Source organism: Notothenia rossii (genome assembly GCF_949606895.1).
Source record: "Notothenia rossii genome assembly, chromosome: 1".
Classification (NCBI taxonomy): Eukaryota; Metazoa; Chordata; class Actinopteri; order Perciformes; family Nototheniidae; genus Notothenia; species Notothenia rossii.
Genome location: NC_136912.1, coordinates 80434494 through 80457733, shown reverse-complemented (window position 1 = coordinate 80457733; position 23240 = coordinate 80434494). Strand labels below are relative to the sequence as shown.

Sequence of the window (23240 nt, the reverse complement as noted above, 5' to 3'; positions counted from 1 at the left end):
GAGTGCGTGTGTACAGTATGCAAGAGTTAGAAAGTGAAAGAGTATGAGTTAGCAGAAACACAGTGTTCATGAGAGGCATCCCAGCAAGCACTTGACAAATACATCATGCAAGAGGTGACCGTGTTCAACACTGACTGAGCAATCTTATTGTTTGCTTTGCCTAAGCACCACAATGTGTTGGATAAGTGCCCATTTTGCTAATCAGTCTAATGCAAAAATATTTTTTGTTACAATAACAAATATATATATTAAGCCAATATGGAAAAAAAAAACAACTTACTGTAATAAACATTTGAGTTATAAATTCAACCAAAAAAGATACAGACAACAACTATGGAGTAACGCAAACTAAAACCAAAGTATCTACATCTATTTAATGTCAAAATGTTTGTTGGGATGCAGTAGATCAAAGAGAGAGAAGCAATGTAGTGCCAATGTAGGAGTAAAAAATGATCAACTAAATGGAAGAGCTGACTAAGAGACAGACAGATAGACACGACAGGAAAGACAGGACACGAGAGACAGGACACGAGAGACAGGACACGAGGCAGAACAAAACAGACTCAAGCAGCAAGACAGCAGACAAGAAGACAGAGGGAGACGGGCAGACAGACAGTGACGTATGGGCACGCAGACATACTGTACAGTACGCAAAGGGGAAGGGGTTTGGGTTTGATTGTCTTAGAAAGGGAAGGAGGAAGAGGGCATAAGTGAAGGATAGAAAAGGGAGACTGTGATTTTAAAAACAAATCAAAACAAAACAATAGACCATGGCTCAAAGTGGGTTTTTGAGGTCTCACACACTGGGGCTTGAAATCAAGAATAAAGTACACCTCCCCTCCATCCCACCTTAAACATTGCACCTCAATGCAAATGTCACTTGGGAAGTGTTTGGGTGGGGGATGTGAGGTGTGTGTGGGGATTAAGGGGGAGATTCGGGGGGGAGACTGAGAGGTAGGATAGGTAGCATTCCAAAATATACCGTGTCGATCCAAATGGGATTCATATGATCGTTGCATGGGACACTTATCACCGACAAACACTCTACGGGGATATTAACCAAAGAACTGCCATTTTCTGACCTGAGCAACGAGGAAAAACAATCACTCAAATGTATATAGCATTGCCAAATAGGTTAGTAATCTAATGCAAGCTAGCATTATGTGTAATATCCAAATGGTCAAAATGCATCTACTGTTGCTGGATTGTATCAGCCATATCCATAGTAAGCATTAAAAGTTATAGTTAAAAGGGAATAAAAAATGGATGGAGACCTTCTGCAGCCACTGTTAGGCTTTTGATGTGTCCTTCTCTCTAGTACTTTACATTCATTATCTAAGTCCTGTAATTCACTGATAATGTCAATTATGTTTCTACCTTGGGCAAAACATGACCTAAGCTAGAGAGCAAAAACTTCATCGTTGACCTTTGAGAAAATGCTCTTTTGTGGTACACAAACTCCCACACTGATTTGGCAAAACATGTACCAAGAACCAATGGTTGAGTATTCTGTCTTTGAAAAATGTCAAATTTCCATAAATTAGAATCAAAACACGGCTACAAAAGATGCATTGAAATAGTAACTAAGAATCTGACCTGTTCTTCCCTGATCTAACTATAAAAATAATACAATTAAATTGAATGGGTTGCATTACCTTTTGGTTAAGATATTATGCTTTGTGTCTTTATGACAAGTATGATTATATAAATAGGAGGTCTAAATTGGAGTTATTCCAAAACATGTTGAAGTGGAAAAAAAGGCCAAAAAAGGCCATAAAATATTATCACTGTGTTGTAACGTGTCCAAAAAGATGCCTTACTTAACAACAAAGGTGAAAAGGCAGCCCATTCCTCAGACAGACATGCATGGGTGTGGCTATGGCATGAGTGACATATACAGGTCTACTTAGGCAGAACCAATACAATACAAAAAAAAGTCACCCAAGCCCATCCAAGCATGCCATTAATTCCCGAATGTAGCATTGTCCCAGACACACACAATACATTCAAATAAAAGAGAGTAAATCAAGCCGAACAAGTCGACGAAAAAATAACTAAGTTCAAGCATAGACATTACAGCGTGCTGAGTGCAGCTGTGTTGGACAAAAAGTTATGCATCAATACTATTAGATGTTTTTGGCTATGATTTGTCTCTGCTTGAAATTTGATTCCAATCCAAAAGAATGGTGGAAACTAAATAGGGCAGAAAGGTCCAAAAGAGTGTGTCTTATAGTGCACTTCTCTCCCATGAGCTCAGGTCAGCCAGTTACCTACAAGCTGAAGCAACTGAGTGAAAGGGGTTTCCCCGCAGGAAGATTTTTCTGTTCACCTTTGTGCACCTACACTGTCAGGGCAAAGAGGGGACTAACACTAACCTCCTGCAAAATGACTGCCTAAGGATCACAAAAAAAACGTTCTTAATGTTTTCATGGCACTGGGGTACTCGCAGATTATGGAGAATTGGGGGGAATCTACCTTTCAACAGCATGCACAGTGTGTCTGACACAAATACATATGGTCTGGTTACAACAGAAGATCAAGAGCTCAAGGTCAGTTGATGCTACAGTAAATTAAGCTCTATTTTGGAGGAGACAACAATCAATGTTAAAACCCTATAGAAACTAGGAGAGCAACCTAATCTGTGTATAAATGTCAGTATCACATGCAATGAGTAATTAAACTATGATTATGCAGCCCCGTAGGTAACGCACATGTCAATGGTCATGTTAGCTAACTAAACCTGTGTGTATGTGTGCGAGTGGCACCTCTGCTATCTTACCCTTGACATGGAAAGCAAGTGAAACTAAGAAAATAAAGAATCCCAATTGCATAGACAGGCTCCTATTTCATAGAGACCAGGAGCCCAGCCGGACCATTTGGAATGGAGAGATAGTAAAACAAACATATACCTTTCATTTGGACTACTTAAAATCTTGTTTCAAGCCTCAATGTGGAGAAAAAGACAAGAAGCCTTACATTGGACGAGGTGAAAAGCAGTCGAGAGAGAACGCCAGAGTACTGCACTAACTCTTATAGTGGGCGGTGTTGTGGAGGGATTTGTGCCAAAAAACAGAGGTCAGAAGGTGGACATTATCGGCCATTTTGGTGAGGCAGTTTTTGCTGCCCCAAAATGAAGGGGGAAGCCAAAATAATGTGCAGCCTTTAGTGTCACCTTGAAGCTGAGATTACACCCTCTTGCTGCCTGAGGATACAGGCGCAGTATGGAGATCCTTTAGTCACACTTGCTGGGTGAGGCCCGCAGCATTTACATATAAGCCGCAGGGGCTCGGCCTGCATTAACATACCTCGGCTGCGCCAATGTTAAAAAGTCACTATCCGTGGCTCATCAAAATGGAAATTATTACCTAAAGGAAACGGTTGGGAATCTTGGCAGGGGTAGCTAATGATAGCAAGCAGCAGATTTAGGGGATTTTAGAGTGTATAACATTTTCTATTGTCTTACATGTAGATGCCATGTCTACTCAGTGTAGTGATCCCTTCAGTGATTATTATAAATCAGATTGAGAAAGGGAGTGTATTCATATTTGTATTATAAAACAGGTGAGGAAACCTTTGTTTTGGATGAAAACTAAATGCACTTCTGATAGCAACGAGAAACGTTTTGAAGGTGACTAATAACTTCAGGACTCCTTGAGACAAACATCTAATAGAGATGGCAGGATTTTGCTTTGGCCAGTGAGAACATAAGGTGTAATCTAGCTTTCTTTCCCAACGTTACACACAAATGCAGAGCAGGACATGCAAGCACATTCAAAGTCAGGCAGATACCATTGAAGGAGGGCAAACATGCACATGCGTACGTCACAGCACAGTCTTTCTGCATCAGTGTTATTCTTAGAATTGATCAGTTAAATATAGACATTTTCAGGCTTTCAATATTCTCAGTATCCTACGATGGGAGTGTGCCATGTTTTGTGGACATTATTATGTAGAGGGGCGGAATGACAGATTATTGATTGGCGTTTCTTTACAGACTCAACTGCTACACTTACTGATAGAAAATCTTTGGATAACCAATTGGTGCTTACAGGGGTTGGAATTGAAACCCGCTTTTTTTGTCTGAGATAACTGCTATTTTAGAAGGGATGATTATATATATTTGTCTAATGACTGTCTTTATGGATGAAGGACGTAGCTGGAGCAAGTGAAATAAATCTATCATGGGATCTCATTTTGGTTAGTGACTAACTCTTACAAAGCAAAATGGCTCAGGAACGATGGGAACTGTTGTTGTTTTTGGCATTGGGACAGTATTCATTACCAATAAAGCTAATTGTCTTTGTTTTCTATTTTTGTGGTTTGCACATTTAGCTTCTGAGTGATTGACAAGGCCTACATACAGATACAGAGATCAAATAAGACTGATCAAATGAGGCACTGATAAAAAGACTCCCCTCTTAGAGGAGAATTATAGGGATGACATTGTCTAATCTATCTACCTAAATGTATGATATGCCTAATATGTGCAGTGTTGTTGAGCCATGTGTATAATAGCCAAAAACAATGGCTCCTTTAAAAAAAAACCTATCTGAAGTTTTCATAAGAATACTGAAGCCATAATATTTACCGGCAAGAACTGCGGGTGGTGACATGATATTCAGTATAGATATGATTCAGTTGGATAGGCCTGGCATCCATGTTGGTGCTGACATTTACCGTACAGTAGGTACAACTCTTTAAGAGATGGTCAAAGCCAACTGCAATATAAATAATCAGAAAGCTGCTTGCATTGAACTCAGAGTCATGCATTACTTTCTCCTCATGTTTGTTGTATGACTACAGTATAAATGCATAACAGAACACATGAGTGTGTATCCTTTAAGTCCAGTTAGAGGATCGCCATTACTGTTGTCTTGTTAACCTACACATCTATTTTATTCAGAGTGTGTATGTTTAAGAGAAGGAGGGGTCTCAAATAATACATTATAATATGATTGAGTGTCATTACTGCAAGGGATCCCAAACAGCAGTCACTATACGAAACCAATCACATCTAGCTACAGCTATTTAAAAATAAAAAATATCTCTGAGCACCAGCTAAGCAACAGCGAACGTGATGTTGAAGTCATTATATTGTTATTGATCCACGCGGCACTGTAAATGGCATCCCTTAATGGCTGCCTGAAATCACCATGGAACCCAATCAGGCCCAATCAGGTCTAATTTTTTCAGCAATGATTGCTATAAACAAGATGACAGGAAGACTGGCTGTATACACACTTATTATTTCATTCGGCATTTGCATTTGCACTCCGAGAATCAAGAAGCAGAGCAGCGTCATTGTGAAAAAGAAACACAACTCTCACATACAAATTAACTACAAAAAGACAAACACTTTGTAACAGAAAAGTAAGATCAGGAAAATAACTGAAACAAAGGAAAACTCACAAACACAACACGGTAATCACAACACAAAAAAATACTAAATAAAGGAAAGCCAAAATATCAGGTTGTATCAGGGAAAACACTTGTTGAGAAACCAAGGGAAGAGAAGAAATCAATTGAACAAACCACACAAGGAATGCAGAAAGAAAAAGACCAACACGGCCAAAGGGATTTTTGTACAGGCATGCGAGCGCAGTTACATTCTCCCATCATGCAACAAGTTCTGTTATTTCCACGTGCTGGGTGTCCATGACAACACGTGCAAGAAAGCCTTTAGGTGCAGAAGCAATACCAAAGGATGCAAAACGAGAAAAGGCCCCACAATGCAAACATAAAGGTAATTTAACAAGACCCGAGCTAATCAGGTTTGCTTTCATCATTTCTTCCTCGAAATTAAGATACATTTCTTTCATAATCATTTAGCAGTTTGGATAAACTGATTAGTATTTCTTCAAATTAGTAATGAATCGAGCTCTGCAATAGGCAAATACAGCTAAAAATGTTCAACATGTTGAATTTTTTTTTTTTCAAATGTGGGTTAAAAAAAGTAAAAAAGAAAAAACACACCAACCTTCTCGAAGCTCTGAGGGATGTAAAGGGGTTGATGCAGAACACAATGACATGAGGAGAAGAGAAAAATAGGGGAAACACAGAGAGAGTAAAAAAAGCCACCTCAAGGTGTTTAGCTGCAGCTACATTTCCCTTTTCTTTAACTCGTTTTTTCCTCCCTTTCCCTTGACCCTGCTATCAGTGACACCCATCTAGAGAGTACACTTGCCTGGCCCCCCTCCCCCTTAAATCAACTTTGAACCAAAACAATCAGATACACTCCAGTGGCTGCACTGTCGCCTGGTAAGAAAAAAATAGTGAGGCGCCACTGGAGTCAAATCAAGCGTACCATACTCATAATTCAAAATTCACAAGCTCCTTATAGCCACAAGGAGAGGCTCCTGTGGTGGCTGTATTTGCTTTGTTAGAGAAGGAAACAAAATAAAGAAAGAAATAAAGAAAAACTAATGAGAGATAGAAAAGAAAAAAGACACAGTTTGGGCTGAAATTAGCAGCTGCAGTTTAAGAAAGTAACAGTGAATTTTGTTGGGAGCCAATCAGTACAAATGGCATTATAGTTTCTGTTTGGGAAGAAGACTAAATTGTTCCCTGATGAAGTATGCCCCAGATACAATTTAGGATTGTTATTTTGTTTCTGGAAATTGATCCCTACCACAGCTGCTAATCTCAAGTGCATTTCGCTTTGTGAACAAAACATAGTCAACATCAAGTATCAGAATTGATTGACAAAAGTTAACTGAAAACAGACAAAGGTTGACACCATCAAGGCATAACAAGTGTGTTACATACTGTGGAAGTACCTGACTAATTATGACCGTTGTGCAGTTTATATTAAGCATGCTGATGGAGCCAGTGTTCATGGAGTTTGCATGAATTGTTGGATATGATATCAGGGAATAGCTGTGTGTTTTTGACCAAAAGACCTAATAAATAACCCACTGCTGTGTCAACAAAGTTCCCATTATAGTTTTGTAATGATTCCTGTAGTGCTCTTGACTGTAATTTGCCGTGAACCTCCTAACTTCTGCTATGCTGTACTTGAAAAAGTGGATAGCTACTTCAAGTTAAGTGTCAATGCCTCACAGTGGTGACAGCATGAGCCTCAAGGAAGAATGCTGGCAAGGAGAGACACAAATCTTGATGAACCATTTTTTACCTTCCTCAGCTCAAATAATTTGTCTTCCCTATTCTGCTACTTCACAGGGTATGATAATAGCAATAATAATGAAAAAGCAGCTCCCTGACCCATTTTATAATGTCAGGCTAGTGAATTATTTATCGGGAACAAAGTTATTTAGTACACAGCAGAGGGAACAAACTGAGTAGATACCGAGGCATCTTTATTTAATATGCACGATATAAATAAAACATGTTGAAAATGCATCTGCTTCAATTTATCAGAACTCCCTCAACAGGGATTCATTGTCATTTAGCATTAGTGGTAGGGGATAGGCTTTTGTCTTCATTGTATGTTTCCAGTGAAACTCAACGTTCCCTGTGACTGATTGTTGTTCATATATTCACTTTGCTGGAACATGCCAGCCAAAAAGACTTCTGACTGTATAATGATTTAAAGATAATACCCCAAAGCAGAAACAGGGGAATACTATGGATTTGTGCTCCAGAACACCATGAATAAAAAAAAAGGAAGAGCACTATTTATAATCTATGCAATTGAGCATTGTGTTGTAATACAGAGCAGCTGACTGTTTTCAGAGTCCCTTTCCATTAATTCACCACAAGGGAATCCTTTTTTCCTCTAAATCTGGAGGAGAAGGGGGTTGAGATTTTGATTGGTGGCCATTAATACCTTGCCCCACAATCAAAATCCAGACTTACCGTTACGCTCCTGTACCTGAAAGAAGCTAATCAAAAAGAAGACTTTTCCGACTCTTTTTGGATACCGTAACTTGGACGGAGGGGGAGACATTTGGTCGAGCACACATTAAGAGGTAACAGGCGTCGTTACAACGGATAGGGTAAAGACATACGGCTTGTTGTGCTACACATTTCCTTCCAAGCGAGTAGGGGAGGGCATTCAAAGACAAAATGGAGCATAACATCATCACAGAGAAGAACATTAGTTGGTCAATTATAGTTTTACATTTGGTAGTTTCAGTGCATATGAAAATTACATTTGTGGGCAGGCAATAGTAGCAATATTAAAAGATTGATATTACTCGGGTAATGCTATTTTGCAAAATACATTTTGTGCAAATACAGCTGGGCTAGAATGGAAGCAATTATCATTTGTTAAGCTCAACAGTAATGCCCCTTAAAGCTGAGCTGCACTGTTAGTACGAATGGGTGGATCTTTGTATTTGTTGGCCTGTATTCGGGGCCGGGTTGCTCCCTACCTCGCACATAAAGGTTGGCAGGGGCCGAGTAGCGCACGCCTTCCATATTAGACGCCACGCACTCGTACTTCCCCTGGTCGGTCTCCTCGCTGTTCTCGATCTGCAAGGCACCTGGGAAAAACAACAAGAAAAACAAGAGGGGAGGGGAGAAAGATAGAACAAGAGAGAAAGAAAGAAAGCAGAAAAAGGAGATTAGTCAATTTGTCAGTGACAGGGCATGAAGTTGCAGACAATCTTCTTAATACAAGGTATTCTCAATTTCTCAGGACCGTTTTGTCAACAACTCTTGCTCTCTGCAATGCTAATGCGGAGTGCCATGACAAACTGTGTTCCTCTCCAGCCTCAGCCATCCATAGAAAAAAAGAAGGGGAATTAAATAAATAACAATGTGGACTGAATCAGTCACACTAAATTGGTAGCCCTGTTGGTGTATGCAACTCATATGAGACATGGGATCTCTTCAAAAAAGAAATGCTGTAAAGACTTAGTAATGATGTGAGTGTGATGAAAGGTAATAGGAAAGGGTGCTGAGATGGTTCTGTAAACTGACAAGACTAACAAATTGCCCTTTGCATAGTACTCACCAAGAGAGTCTGTGTGTGTTGGAGAAAGAGGGGTCATGGGAAAATATCCAGACATATATTCATGTTTCAATCAACACTGGCATGGTGCATAATGCAGCAGCTCATTCCATTGGTGCAAATGCAAAAGAGAAATTCTAATCTTAAATTATATATTGTAAACATATAGGGAGATAGAAAATATATTTGTACCCGCATGAACTGATAAACTAGCAATTGAAAGTATTTTTTAACTTGTTATTCATGTTTTTATTCATTTATAAATGTGTCATATTTGTTTATTTCCTTCACTATTTCAATTCACTGCCGCATAATAGTCTTTAAGGGTATACAGCTTTATAAGAACCCCTTCGGTCTTCAGTGTTTAAAACGTACTGTATACATTATCACATTTTGGATTGTATCTATAGTATGTGAAATAAACTCAACATAAATGCTTAGCAACAACAGTGGAGAGGGGCGTGGAGGACAGAAGAGGGAGGTGAAACAATGGGCGTCAGATCATTCCTCGTTAGAGCGCTGTTGACGGCACTTCCTGATGATATCATTAGGGCTTCTGGCTGGCTCAGCAGACAGATTGCAGCCCAGGCCTCCCTGACAAACACAGCACCATCGCTCGTTAGCGTTTAGCCAGGAAGCATCAATACGCCAGTCGCTACCCAGGATGCTTTGTAATATACCATAACCTACTCCATCACATCAGCAATCAAAGTGAACACAATGTTGTACAAAGCAACTATTCTGGAACATTGGTCTAATAACGTTTTTCAGCTGTGCCCCAAATGAGATCATCGATCGTGTTTAATTATAAAGATTAGTCACGCTTCCTCCTTTGCCACAGCCTAATACTCTAGGAGTATTTTACACCTTGGAGTCAAAACAAAGATATCTACTCTTAGAAAAAGAAAACCAACCTGAAGCTATCTATGCTCGTCCATGTTTTGCCCTTCTCTTCATTTCCCTCTACAGCTCAGATCATCCTCAACCCCCAGAGGGAGCTGTTCCTGGCACATAGCTCACGAACAAAATAATAATGTCTACCTGCAGAGTGCAGGTGGTGGAGTCCTTGCTCTGCGTTTAGGCAGGAATCTGATTTGGATGTTTGATGTGTGCTTGGAACAGCAAATGCCAGCCTGGTGGCAGGTGGCTTGGAATGTGCTCAGAAACCTACTGCTCATCACCGTGGAGACCACAGAGTAAGGACTGTGTGAAGTTCAACTCCGGGTGGACGCTTCCAGAAAGCTCTGCCAGAGGCTCGTAAGCCTCAGTCCCTGTGCTAAATTATAACATCTTTGGTAGGCGAAAGTTGAGGTTGCAATTTTTTCATAGCTTCATGAATAGTAATGTTGAAGGGTTTGTTGTGGACCACAGCTTGTTTTTTGTACCAATCCCAAACAGCTAAGTCAGAGGACATTTTCTGTTATCATATGTCATATCTCATCACTCTGAATATCAACTGTTCAAGGTCTGCAGGTCTAAATGCTTCCAACAATTACATGTGTATTTTACTTAAATGAATATCTAACATATGTCAACTGAAGGTCATCATTACTAAACCACAGACATGCAGAGGGTGACAGATAATGAGCCAAGCAAAATTAATTGAGAGCCAATTAAGAGCAACAGCGGCTGCTGTGAAGTGTACCTCCTGGTTAAAGACAGAGCATGGAGAGAAATAAGACAGTGTTTTAGGGGAATTGAGGGAATTGAGGGAGTTTCATCTATTCTTCTTATTCTTTGGTGGAGTTTCCTCATTAGGGGGTATTATCTATAGTCTCCAAGCCCCTACTGGCTGCCATCATTACATATTCTAGCTATTATTTAGTGGATTGTGAGGAACACATAAGACTCTATCCACAGGCTGAACACAGGAGAATCAAGAAGGAGAGAAAGGAGAGAGAAAATGAGTAATAGAGATGTGTTCTTATTAATTTATATTTCTTATTTTCTGAATTTAACTTGTCTTTTTTTGTCTCAAAAATGTAAAATAGAAAAAGAAGGATAAGACATTTTTCTATCCCTCTTGTAAATCAAGGTGAGTAACAATTTATCTTACTGAATTAACACTGACAACAGCAATATTGAAGAATTTAACAGCTAACACTGAATTCATTAGATTTGCGTGAACAAAAGTTTGACGAACAAAAGTCCAGAAGGAGAGGGATAGAAAATGTAGGAGATTGAGAAAGAGGGAACGCAACAGAGAAATCACAACTTTGTTCTATTTTAAGATGCTTTATGCTCCTCTCTCCGTCAGATTCACACATAGCAGAGATGCAATATCCCACTGTTATTACATGTGTTGTGTCACACTGTGGGAGTATATCTCTTCTGTCCACTTTATCATTTCCACTCTTCTCATATGTTTTCCTCCAATCCAAGCTTTGTCTTTTTAAAACCTTAAAGAGGTCAATTTAATGTATTTCCATTGATGTCATTTATGATCTCCTCACATATATAAGGGAACAACATTTCTTTCTATTTTGTGACCATTACAGGTCAGTTTTAAAGCCCGATAATATTAGTATTTAAAGACAACAGATCTCTAAGAGCTCGAAAAGCCCCTCTTTGATCTCCTATCTCTAGCAGCAGCAAGCAACACAAAATACCCCCTTCTCACAGGCATATATATATTTCTACCAATTTCTTGTTTCTTTTCTTAATATGACTGCACTCTCTGTTTTGCATAATTACACTTAGTTTACGCTGCCAGCCAGGCTCTGAGTGGCCATTGCCATTTATTTTCTCATATCAGGAAAGGAGAAAACACAACAAATTAAATAAAAGTTATCTTTCACAATAAAAGACACCTGCCAAGTCGGTTTACTCAATAGGTGTTTACTGATTAAGACTTGCTTTGCTATTCCTGTATGAGGCCTAATAACAAGTCTTCCCTGTCTTCAGCTATGACGTCTTTTCACAATCACAATCACCAAATGAGTTCTTTGCCCGATTTCATATAATCATAAAAACTGTTTATACCACAGATACTGCCTTCAGAGAGAGATGGCACGGTCGACAAAAAGCATGGCTCATTTAACTTTAATATAATAACTGCACATTTAAATATTTTGACTTACTGTTTAAAAGATACAGTTAGAAAACACCTAATTGCGGGTACAAATATGACACGTGCAGCAGTACTTGAGTATGTATTACTTTACATTGTAAGGATTAAGCTTTAATTGTGAGATTGACCACTGACTTACACAACATTTTGCCCTGGACACTTAAAAGGACACAGGAGGAGACCACCACTTCCAGGCCACACCAACCATCCATAAACGCCAACAAGTACTGCCCCTACTGAGTAATAATTCATGGTTTCTGGGTCAGAAGAGAAAAGAAGGGCCATTTTTTTCTCACTGGGTTATTCCATGATGTATGCTGTATCATTAAGATTTAAGAGAAGAAAACAGAGTGGGTACAGCTGGGGAAAATAAAGTCTCTGATAATAATGACCACACTTCTATGTGGACCAATTAGTCTCCATCTCAGTCAAAGTGACCCTCCCGGCTCACCAACACACACAACCTTCCAGTCTCCACGGCTACCCTGACTGTCTTGCAGTGTGTTCGCTGCCTTCATCCATTCCATAAAGAAGGCTGTAATGGGCATTGGGGTCTGGAACATTTGTCCCAGCCGTGGCAGCTGCCCTGGTTAACAGCGCTGCAGGCCTCCGGCTGATCTGATGGGGAGCACTGAGGTGCCAAGGTGTGATAACAAAGAAGACTACCTTGGCAGAGTTCATCAAATACATGTTTCTGAAGGCCAACTCAGATTCTAAAAATCAAGGTATTCTTGTATTGAAGTATTTAGCAGATCCTCAGTAAACAGGTAAGTAGAGTTCAGTATACTTCACTACATTCAATCCATAACAGGACATATTTAAGAAAACGCATAATTCTTCAACTAAATATTCATATTAAAATCTCCATGTCGATCTTGTTTTTGAGGGGAACACAAGGGCTGGAAAGAGGGTCTTGTTTATAAGTGGAAGAGAGAAAGAACAAAACAATCTGATAAGAGTGGGAGAAGTACAGATGAGGATTCAAAAGAAAGGCAAGGAGGGGCAATGATGGATGATTAATTTCAGAAAGTGCCTGAAGCAGTGGTCTACCCACCCCCGTCGTTGCTTTGTAGCAGCTTCACTTTGTGTACCCCCCTCCGGTCCCATTTGTGTAATTCAATTAGTGTGCTCCAGCGGGTCTTGATTGATTTGTTTAGGCGATCAACAAAATGGCTGGCCAAGTCTCACCCTTTATTTCCCTCAGTTTTGCAGCCCACTAAGGCTTGCCGGTGGCACACTGTTCTTTTCATAATTTTAACTCTCATTTTGAATTCATCTTTCTCATAAGTATTTTATTTCTTATCACCTCCCCTATCTTCTCACCATCCTCACATCCCTACACTGCTCAACAGTGCAATTAAAACCACAAATTAGCAACTTACTGTATAAGTGGCTAACACAGTCAAATTGATAATCATTCCAGAACATAAATTAAACTCACAGCCGTACACAGAAAGTGTGCAGGATACAATACCTTAAACTCACTCAATGATTAAGGAACTTTTTATACTAAAACATAACAAAAGTAAATCACTTTCATTAAACAATAATATATCTTTTAGGCAATTGAAACATTTTCCAGGCAAAATCTGTCTTGATGACACCTCAGCTGGAGTTGAACACAACAAGCAAACTATAAATAGCAAGTTTAACACTGTATTTTCACATCGCCATTATCGCATCATGTATAAACGTGTGGACCTTTAGGATTTCTGTTGAGAATCTACAGTTTAAACAATAACAATAAGAGATAACATCCAGTTTGGATACACGGCAGCAAAGTCTCTAAATGCCCTTATCTCTCTTTCTCCCTTTCCTTCTGTCTGTATCCTGTCACTCGGGCACGCTCTGCAACCAACCCAAGGTCATTATACTGTGGTCGCAGCAGCATGGGGCCCCACGTGTGACGCCATTGTTGGCAGTGCCCATCTGGTGGCTTGTAACGCTCCCATGAAATCAGTAATGAAGCAGGTAGGGAGTCCAGCAACCTTTCTACCTATCGCTTACCTCTAGGCCAGCACCTGGGTGGCTTTGTAAGTTAAAAAAACATTATATATTTTGGGAATAAGCTATAACGTTATTTCGCGAGAAGAACTTTATGAATCCCTGAGATAAACAAGCGCCTTCTACTCATTATTTCTCCTATTTGTATTTCATGTATCTACTTCAAATGTGTATGAATATTTTTGAAAACATGACTCTGTTTGAGATGTGTCCCGTGTGGCTTGTATGAGATGGTTGAGGATGGAGAACCTTAACTGTACTCTAGGAGCTTTATCTTCAAATCAATCACCTCCTTTGCTGCACAAAACTGAAACATTAAACTATGAGCATTCCTCTTGTCCCCATGAAAACAGGGCAAACTGAGTTTTTCACTTACCTGCTCAACCTGTGGAACAAAAGCATTTTACAACAAACACATAAATCCGCTATGACACTGAAGTGGGAGAGAGTGCTTCAGCAGCAAAGCCATGTGGATGATTACAGGTGAAGTTAAACCGTCCGGGGAAATGTAAAAAAATAAAGGTGGAGAGGAAGAAGTATTGGACTAAGCTATCATATGATTCATTGGAGCCACGCTTACACTCTTTTATTCCATTTTCATCTTGATATCCTCCTGTTCATCCTTCATCAATTTAAGACATTGTTTAAGAATGGTAAAATGATGTTTCCTCTTTTGAAAAGGCAACCATTGCTCCCAGCATCCTCACTAGTCTTGCCTTTATAAATTGTTGTTACGCATAGTAAAATGGCGAAAAAAGAAATAGATGAAAGGCAGCTTTTTCTCCGACACACCATGAGGGCTCATGGAAGTGATTAGAGAGCATTCACATACACAATGTGGTTTCGCTATGGTGTTGAATGGAAGGATAAGGAGAATATCAAAGCAGAAAAGAAGAAAGATTGTTGCTAGTTGCAAGTATTCAATAGCCAGGCCCTATCAAAAAAAAGACCAACGTTGCCCACCCAACAACATCCTATTACCTTTCCCCCACCCATCAGCCCCATGTCCATGACCAAACAATTTAAATGTTTGAGGCGCAAAGCAGACTGTTTATTAATACCCTTCACCATCCTTCCCTCCTGCTACAACTTTCTCAATCCTGTATCCTAACAAGCCGGCAACACAATTGAAATTGCACGTCAGTTTTGTGACACTGACGATGTGGAGGAGATAGGAGGTCACAGACACAGAGCGCCCACAGGGGTGGAACATTTACACATCAATGATGACATGTGGCATGAGAAAAGTAAAACACATAGATCACGCTCACAAAACAGTGTACAGAGAACACAGAACCCAAACACAGATGACATATTAATGTTAGTGGACATAGACAAGTATGCATTTTTTAAAGAGGAAAAGCCCATATGACATCGCCACTGTTTAGTTAGTTAGGTGTAGTTAGGAGTGATTATGTTTGGTTTAATGCACTTTGGAGTTTTTTTTCCTTTCTTTTTATTGTGTTAAACAGCTTACCTCGAATCGGGGTACCCTCTGGAGGAGACACAAAAATGAAGACACAACATCAGTTTAGTTCAACGTTAATGTTAGTAGTAGTTAGGAGTTATTTGGGTTGGAAGGTGGATCTTTGGAATTAGATTATCAAACCATTAGGTAATCTCTTACAGGGTTTTGAGAGATCTTTTTGTATCGATAACCCGACACCTCAAATTGCTGGTATCACAAAGGAATTAAAAGCTTTAGACTATGGCTGGCCCACTTCAGTGCAAAATTGAATTTTTTTTTTTATTCTACACCTTGCCTTAGACATATGAAGTCATAGGCAGAGCTGAAGAAGCTCAAGGTCTTGGCATGCAATTTATAATGGCTCAACTCAGGGTAAAACAATCAAGAGAGGTTTGACCCTAAGCTCCATTGACTTTTACCAACTAACTGAGCATCAGTAAAACAAGTTACGTGCCTCTATATTCTTTATCGGATGTCTACATCACTATCAAACTTGCTGAGGGAGGAAATCTTTGGTGAACTAGAATTTCAGGCTTTACCTTCCGGCAACCACAAGTAAAATCTAACATCATTTAGTTCTTATTTCTCCTACACGTCATAAACCTGCTAAACTGTGGCGGATAAACTGTTCAACCCAAGCTTCCTACCTCCCCTATTCATTAAATTCCCTGGCCCTTTACATTTTTTCATTTCACTGAGAGTTGTATGTTTCCCTATTCTTTGTTTATGGTCCGTGTTGTGTTACATGCCTGACTACAAGCCAAATGTCCCATTAGAACAATAAAATATTGAGCTTGTCCAGTCAGTGGCTGGTGGGCTTTTAAAAGTAGCCTGAGTTGTTACTGTGATTTAAAAAGGATCCCTTATAGGCAGTGCTTTGGGTGTAGGTAGGGAAGCCAGCTTAACTGCAACCCCCTCTCTGCCAAGAATGAAACTGTCCTTCCTCTCTTGGCTTTTTTTCTTTGCTCATTGTTTCCTTAGTGTCTTTCCTAAATCTTTCTTCCTTTTCTTAGTTTATCTTTGCCTCCATTCCTCCCTCTTTACCCCCATTTCAGAGTTTTTGTATGTCTCGGACTTTCCCACAGTTTCCTCCCTTTTGCCTTTCTCTTAGTCGCCCTTTCTAAGTCTAAGGATGACTCAATGGCTACAACGTGCCCATGGCCATCCCTTGAGAGTGCCAGCAGGGCACCACCAAGGCCGAGAGGTGCCTTACTTTGCATAGATTGCTTACAGGCAGAGAGCTGAGGGTAAGGGTACGCACTGCCCGTTGAACCTGATATTTCAGGCTTGGCCCTTGTGTGGACAGGCATTCATGCAAGTTGAATACAGCAAACTGGCATCATACCAACTAGCTGGACCAACAAATGGTTTAATGTGTAAAGTGGCGCCAGCAATTGTCCTATACGGTACATTTAGGGCTGTGGGTGGCTGGGTAGTGGGATGTAACTTTCAAAATCTTCTGATCGGATTATTGTTTCAGCTCTGCATACAGAGGTGCCTGTTGTGATACCAGCAGGTAGGAGGATATCACTGAGTTTAAGTTCTGCCTGGCTTGCAATGTACCTACAGTAGGTGGATTTTATTTATATATTTAAAGTTGCTTTACACTGTGTTTATGTGCACTTATCAAAAATGTCAATCATTATCATATTAAACAAATCAGTTAAACTGTATCTTTATAAAGTGAACATTTACTGGGATTAGCCATACTGACTTCTCATTAAAAAATATAATCCCATTTTATAATTGAATTATTATTCCCATATTGTCTGATATAAGTGGCAAATGAGTTTCGCATTGATCGTTATGTATTCTTGAATATTTATCACTTACAAGGTCTCGGCTTAGCTGCACTAAGTGTGGTAAATGCTTGCATGCTGCTCATGCTCTTTCTGGATATCATGTATTTCTGTTTGCCATGTATATAAATGTTATGTTCATAAATGTTGTATGTGACGGGACTACGGATGGAAATTAGCTCAAAGCTAAAATCCGGCTCATTTACATTTGAAAGCATTATTTTGTTTAAAATGTTCATTAATGTGCACTGTACCGGTTCAAATAAACGATACAAAAAAAAGTGTTATTAAATGCATACATTTGCAACAGAGATAGTTTAGCTTCATTGAAAAACCAGGCAAAACATCAGTGACATTTGAATAATTTCTGCAATGATTTTAGAGACCACATAATCATAGATAATCACAAGACAAAGGACAGGGCTCTGGGAAGGTTACATTGTTATCGAATTAGAGTTTGATTAAAGGCTGCATTATTTCGCTTTAGCTGTGGTGAATGTTTAGTTTGGGTTAAGGGGTTACTAGTTAAAGGTTAGGTGAGGTTAAGGTCAAAGTTAGGTTGAGGTTAGGATAAGGTTAATGTTAATAAGCAGGTTTGTAAAGGAAAAGGCCATTACATCTGGACCTTTGAAGGACTGCGCAACAAAAGAGGGACAGAAAAAAGAGGGGAAAGTAATTAGGAAAATGAGGGATAAAAGATGGAGGTTTTTAATGTCAAAGGAATTGGTTCCAACCAAAAATATAAAAAAATGTAAAGGATATGAATGACACAGGTCCTTGGAACTTCTGCTAATTGTATAGTAAAGCAGCATGAAAAGATATAATTGAAAGTTAACCGAGGATCTGACCAGGCAGGCTGGGTCGTGAGAGGGTAGCAGGTATTCAATTACATTGGCAAATCCACCTGTACTACAGGCGCATAACCTAATGGCCATAAACTCCCATTCTAAGCTTTGGTCAACCAGGGGTTGATCTGCTTAGGGTGACAATGACCTAAATATATCTCAATGGGCTGTCGACCTCCTCGCATTATCAAACGCGGCATTATTTGCTCCACGGAACACCCCAGCTGTTTTGTTAAACCACCCTCTGAATATATTAAAATATTATTGAGGCATGTAGTCTGGCCAGAGGCAATCTGGCCAGAGATGTTGCCCATCTGAGTCGGATAGGGTTTGCGTGATTGGCCAAGTGTCAAAGTCTGACCACCCTCCAGAGGGCGTCTGGCTGACCTTCTCATCAGCAGAGACACCCTCTGCGATCTCAGTGCAGTCGCAGCAGGATTCAACAAAAGCCTGGCTGTTGTTACCACATCTGGAGAGCTTCTAGCCACTCCCTGCAGAGCAGCTTTGATGTCAACAAATATGATCATTCTCTTGCTAATTTTAGATTAAGGACAATTGAACTATGCAAGAGTCACATTGGGATGTGCATGAAGCTGTGTGAGTGCCAGGGGAGCCATCCAATGTCGGGTCATGATTTTAAACCTTTATATTTAAAAAAGAGGACCTTAATCTTTATGAATATGCACTCTTCACAATCCTCTCACTGTCTCTCTGGCCTCTGGTTAATCTGCTCTGGCTGACAAGGCCAGCGACGGCCTGGGGTCTGCAGCCACAGGGACTTGGGGAGAAATGTCAAGCTCCCTCCACATCTCTAGAGGAGCTCCTCAGGGGACCCTGATGCAAATATCACTGCCCCGCCAGCACAGCATGGTTTGACTCATAAAGAACGGGTCAGCCAACTATCTAATAAACAAATATAGCTCCATCTTCCTGGAATCAAAACTATAATAACATTGGTTTTAATGATTACATTGGACAAAAATCAAATCTCTTATGTATTGTTGATTTGGTTTTCAAAAGAAGAGGAGTCGAAAGTCACATGAGACGCGTGGGGGATTCATTTTCAGTAGCTGGAGACTGAGTATGTTTTCAAACTCATGTTTTCCAACACACTTCCCGTGTTCCCTTCAATTTTACTACAGTATACCATCTATGGGAGAGCATCTATGAGTCACCCATATGGACTTGAGAGTGTGCCTGAAGCAAACGAGCAGACAGGTAGCCCCAACAATTTTAAAAGCATTAACATTAACAGCATTCTGATCAACAGAATAATAAAAAAATAGCCATTCAAAGATTACCAAAATAACTGTTTCTTTTCATTCTGCGGTTGGATTTCTATAAGTGAAATCCAAAATGGCTACTCAAAGTGCTGAGGACATGAAAAGATGGCAGTCTATGTGGCTTGAGCACGCAGGCCTTTTTCTCATCAGCATAAGTCCTGCATGGCTGCTGAATGAGCTTTAAAACCAAAAGGGCTCTAGAAAACGCTAACATGAGCTTACGAGAGTCTTGGTATTGAAACAAGGGAAAGTAATTTCCTTTTTTCTGCCCTCCTACAAACACACATAGTTTGACCTGTAAGTAAAACAAACCCAGCTTAAAGTGGCTGGGTATATTTTTACAAGTAGTTCAAGAAGTCAGGAGGAGTACAAAATGTGGCCAAATGTAACTATCACTTGAGCCCTCGTACTCTAACATGGGCAACAGAGCCTTAGGTTGGGATTTGTAAGCCAGTGCAGATGTGTGCCAATTTGGCAATACAAGAAAATGCTCTCTTGAGAAAATATTTGGCCAAGACCAGAGGGTCGACCCAGCCCAAGTGTGGGATTGGAGAGTTCAGCCGTATACTGCGTTCCTGCAGAGACATTTACCTGGAAAGAACTCAAGATTCTTTAAGGCCCTCTCAGATTTCGCTTCACTTTCCAAGGGTATTCTTGGATAGTAAAGCTGCCATTGTATTCTAAAGTTTGACTGTTCACCCTTGACAAGAGTGTATTTTCGGAGGATTGTGTTTGCTATATGTCCCAGCAAGAACACAAAAGAAATACTGTAGACTGTGACTGCAAATAAATAATTGTCTTGAATTCAAGCAGAGTTCAATTATTTCCCCAAAGCCTGCTGTCTTGCAACACAGCAGAGAGAAAACCCGTGATGTGACAGAAAGCATTCGCAATGTAACATTTGGAGAAAAATTGTTAGGGAAAAGTGCATAAGGCATCTTCTACTCCAAGGTAACCTTGTACAAGGTACTTTTGACAACAGGTGGTCCAGTAACGCTGCTAAGACATTGTAGAAAAGGTGGTTGAACCAGGCAGTATAGTTATAATGCAGATGAACATTAATCTGAGGCAGGATGCTGTCATAAAAGACATGCTCAGCAGCTTTTCCCCATTTAAATCAAAACTGTGCTGCTTAAAGGTGGGCTGTAATACCTAACCAGCGTCCAAATATGTGCTGGTGCTTGTCCTTGATTTGCCTTTCTAAGTTCCAGTGTGGGGGGTGAAAGAGGATAACGTTGGCATAAGGAGTATAGGCGAAACAAAAGTAAAATTTGAGCATAAATAGAAACAGAACATAGGGAACAAGTGGCAAAAGAGGACAAGGGTGAGGGGAGCGCAGAGGATGCATGCATTTTGGAAAGTAGTATGCCATCTGCTTCAAGGAGAGTGGGTGGGCTTTTTCTGCTTTGCAAGACACTTACCAAAGGATTCTGAAAATGAAGGGGAAGAACAACATAGTTCATTTTAGGTTGAGGTTAAAAGGGATTGTCATGCAAGAATGTAAGGGACCACAGTTTAGTTGGGTCTTTTTTCCCCATCTAATGCTAGCAGTTTTATCATGAGTTACCATGAGAGGAGCATTGCATTTTCAAGTCATGTAACATGGATTCTATTTGCAATTTATAGTGATTAGAAAGGAAGTTATTGTACACATTTTTGGTGTCAATTTTAATTAAAAAAGTTTAGTCCTATGTTTCAGTTTATTTTATTGGCTGGTTATGGCTCTCAGCCACATGAAACGTGTTGAAGACTCTGCAATGTGAAACACATCTGAGTTTCATACACAAATACAGACAACATACATGAAGATAGAGACAACCAAACATCAGTGTGTTTCGGTTAGACAGGACATACAAAGACAATTGACAAAATCATGACAGAGACAGATGATAGAGAGGTTAGAAACCAGACAAGAAGATACAATCATTCGTGTTATCATCCCCAGAGGCTTAAAACGCACAACATCATGTTAAAATGTTAACAGGTAACCCAAAGAGCCGGCCTTACATATGACTATTTCAAACCTAAAGAAAGTAACATGAGGTACATTCCTACCACCTATTTATCTAAATCGAAATAATAAAAAAAAAACCTGAATATAAAATATTCAATGCTGTTATTACAACCTAATTACGATTACCTGCCAGAGCATCTGAAAGGTTAAAGCTACCATGTCGAGTTTTTGACCACTAGTTGTGCTACAGAGCAAACATTTCAAATTAGAAACAATCTTGTTTGATTTACATGGCAAAAAATGGCACTAACATGTTAGTTAGACCTTAAGGATCCACTTAATATGTTTGTTAAAAAGAAACTGTGTTAAAAACGTTTGGTTAGTTTACAAGAAGACCCCTGTGCACCATCAATTTCTAAGAAGAAGTCTGGCACTGCAATAAGAACAGATTAGGGGACAACATTTACATTAGAACTCTCTTCCAAAGAGTCCCTTGTGGACGCTCTTTGTCCTCAAACTAAAGTCTACGGCACTAGCTGACAGCATTCTCCAAAGCACCTTAGTGAAGAGCTTACATCCGCAGAGGAGTTCCTCGGGCCAATATGAACCGAGAAACAATGTTTTCAGAGACAGCAAATACCCTAAATCTGTGCACTAAAAATAAAACGTATCTAAAATAAAATCATCTATGGACTAGGCAAGACATCAATAATGAGATGACAAATTGATTATTTTGAGTGTACAGCTCATGGGGTCCACAACTGGGGCACGGACTCAATGGCAATAGACTCTTTATGTAATGCTGTCTACACTGATTTACGTTCCAAGCAACAAATGAAATAGGAGTCATTGGATTTTTCAAATGGTAACAAATCATCGACCTAAAATATCTACCCCTTATTGCCCACGGCTACTCCAGGGCTTGCACTTAATTAGCAATATAATTAGGCCTTGCTTTACTGGGCCTCTCACTGGGGTTAAATCAATGGGAACAAGACAACATATACACCACTGAGTTGTGTCAGTAGAATATTGGCTTTGCTCTCATTGTCTACTATGACACATTTCTGTCTTGTTGTGAAGTATTTGACCTAAATCAGTGATATTCGGTGACATTTTGAACCTCAATTTCAACAACAGATGTTTTGATATGATTCATGGTCAGAGTATAATGGCCATAATCAATGACATGTACACTGGTGCATGCTTCTCACATTGTCATCTACAAAATAGAGCTTGCCCCCATGAGCTGATTTTTAAATGCTTTGAATATAGTTGAACCGTTTTGTTTTTTTCAGACAGAGTTTGATCTGCCCTTTTGTAAATTCAGTTCTTCAACATGATTTTTGTAATATATATGATGATTCTCAGATCCCTTGTACTGCAACCTTACTCAGATCAGTTTGATAATCAACCTAAAAAAAACAAAGGGTAGTTTTTCTTGAGCTCAAGTCAGGTCCACCTCAAAATGATATGGTTTCACTTTGTGCAGTACATAAGTACATTTGTTAAAAATGTAAAAGTACTTTCAGTGACACTTCTGTACTTTTTTGAATAATGTTTGTTCAAAAACACTGGGCACTGGAGTCACATTAGCTGCAAGCACAAAACAACAACTAAAATGTCCTGTGTAATCAAAGAAGAGCTCAAGCTCGTAAGAAGGGAAAAAGACGTCAACACAATGCTCGGGATTCCTTACCTGATCTCAGCTGTTTGATTCGCCCATTACTCGCACTTGGGTCAATGGGTAGGAAGTCTTTGTACCAGGTGATTTCAGGGTCAGGGTTGCCACTGGCAGCACAGAGCATGGTGGCTGTTCGAGTGCGCTCCACCACTTTAAGTTGAGGACCCATGTCAATGTTAGGGAAGCCTGGTGGGAGTAGGTCCTCTGTAAAAAGAAGCA

General features: G+C 39.8%; 1 protein-coding gene across 15 annotated transcripts in view; it reads right to left on the bottom strand.

Moving 5' to 3' along the window:
* The window catches only part of ptprsa (protein tyrosine phosphatase receptor type Sa), a 220099-nt gene that overhangs the window by 66356 nt on the left and 130503 nt on the right, over positions 1 to 23240 (bottom strand). For 8 of the 15 annotated variants that reach the window (XM_079656641.1, XM_079656637.1, XM_079656650.1 and 5 more), the window contains 3 exons: positions 23037 to 23225; positions 8334 to 8444; positions 5978 to 5989 (listed from right to left, as the gene is read on the bottom strand). In XM_079656641.1, coding sequence (XP_079512767.1) covers positions 5978 to 5989; positions 8334 to 8444; positions 23037 to 23225 — 312 coding nt within the window. The remainder of the gene's footprint in view (positions 1 to 5977; positions 5990 to 8333; positions 8445 to 23036; positions 23226 to 23240) is intronic. The other 7 variants (XM_079656645.1, XM_079656647.1, XM_079656649.1 and 4 more) reach the window with 1 other exon arrangement.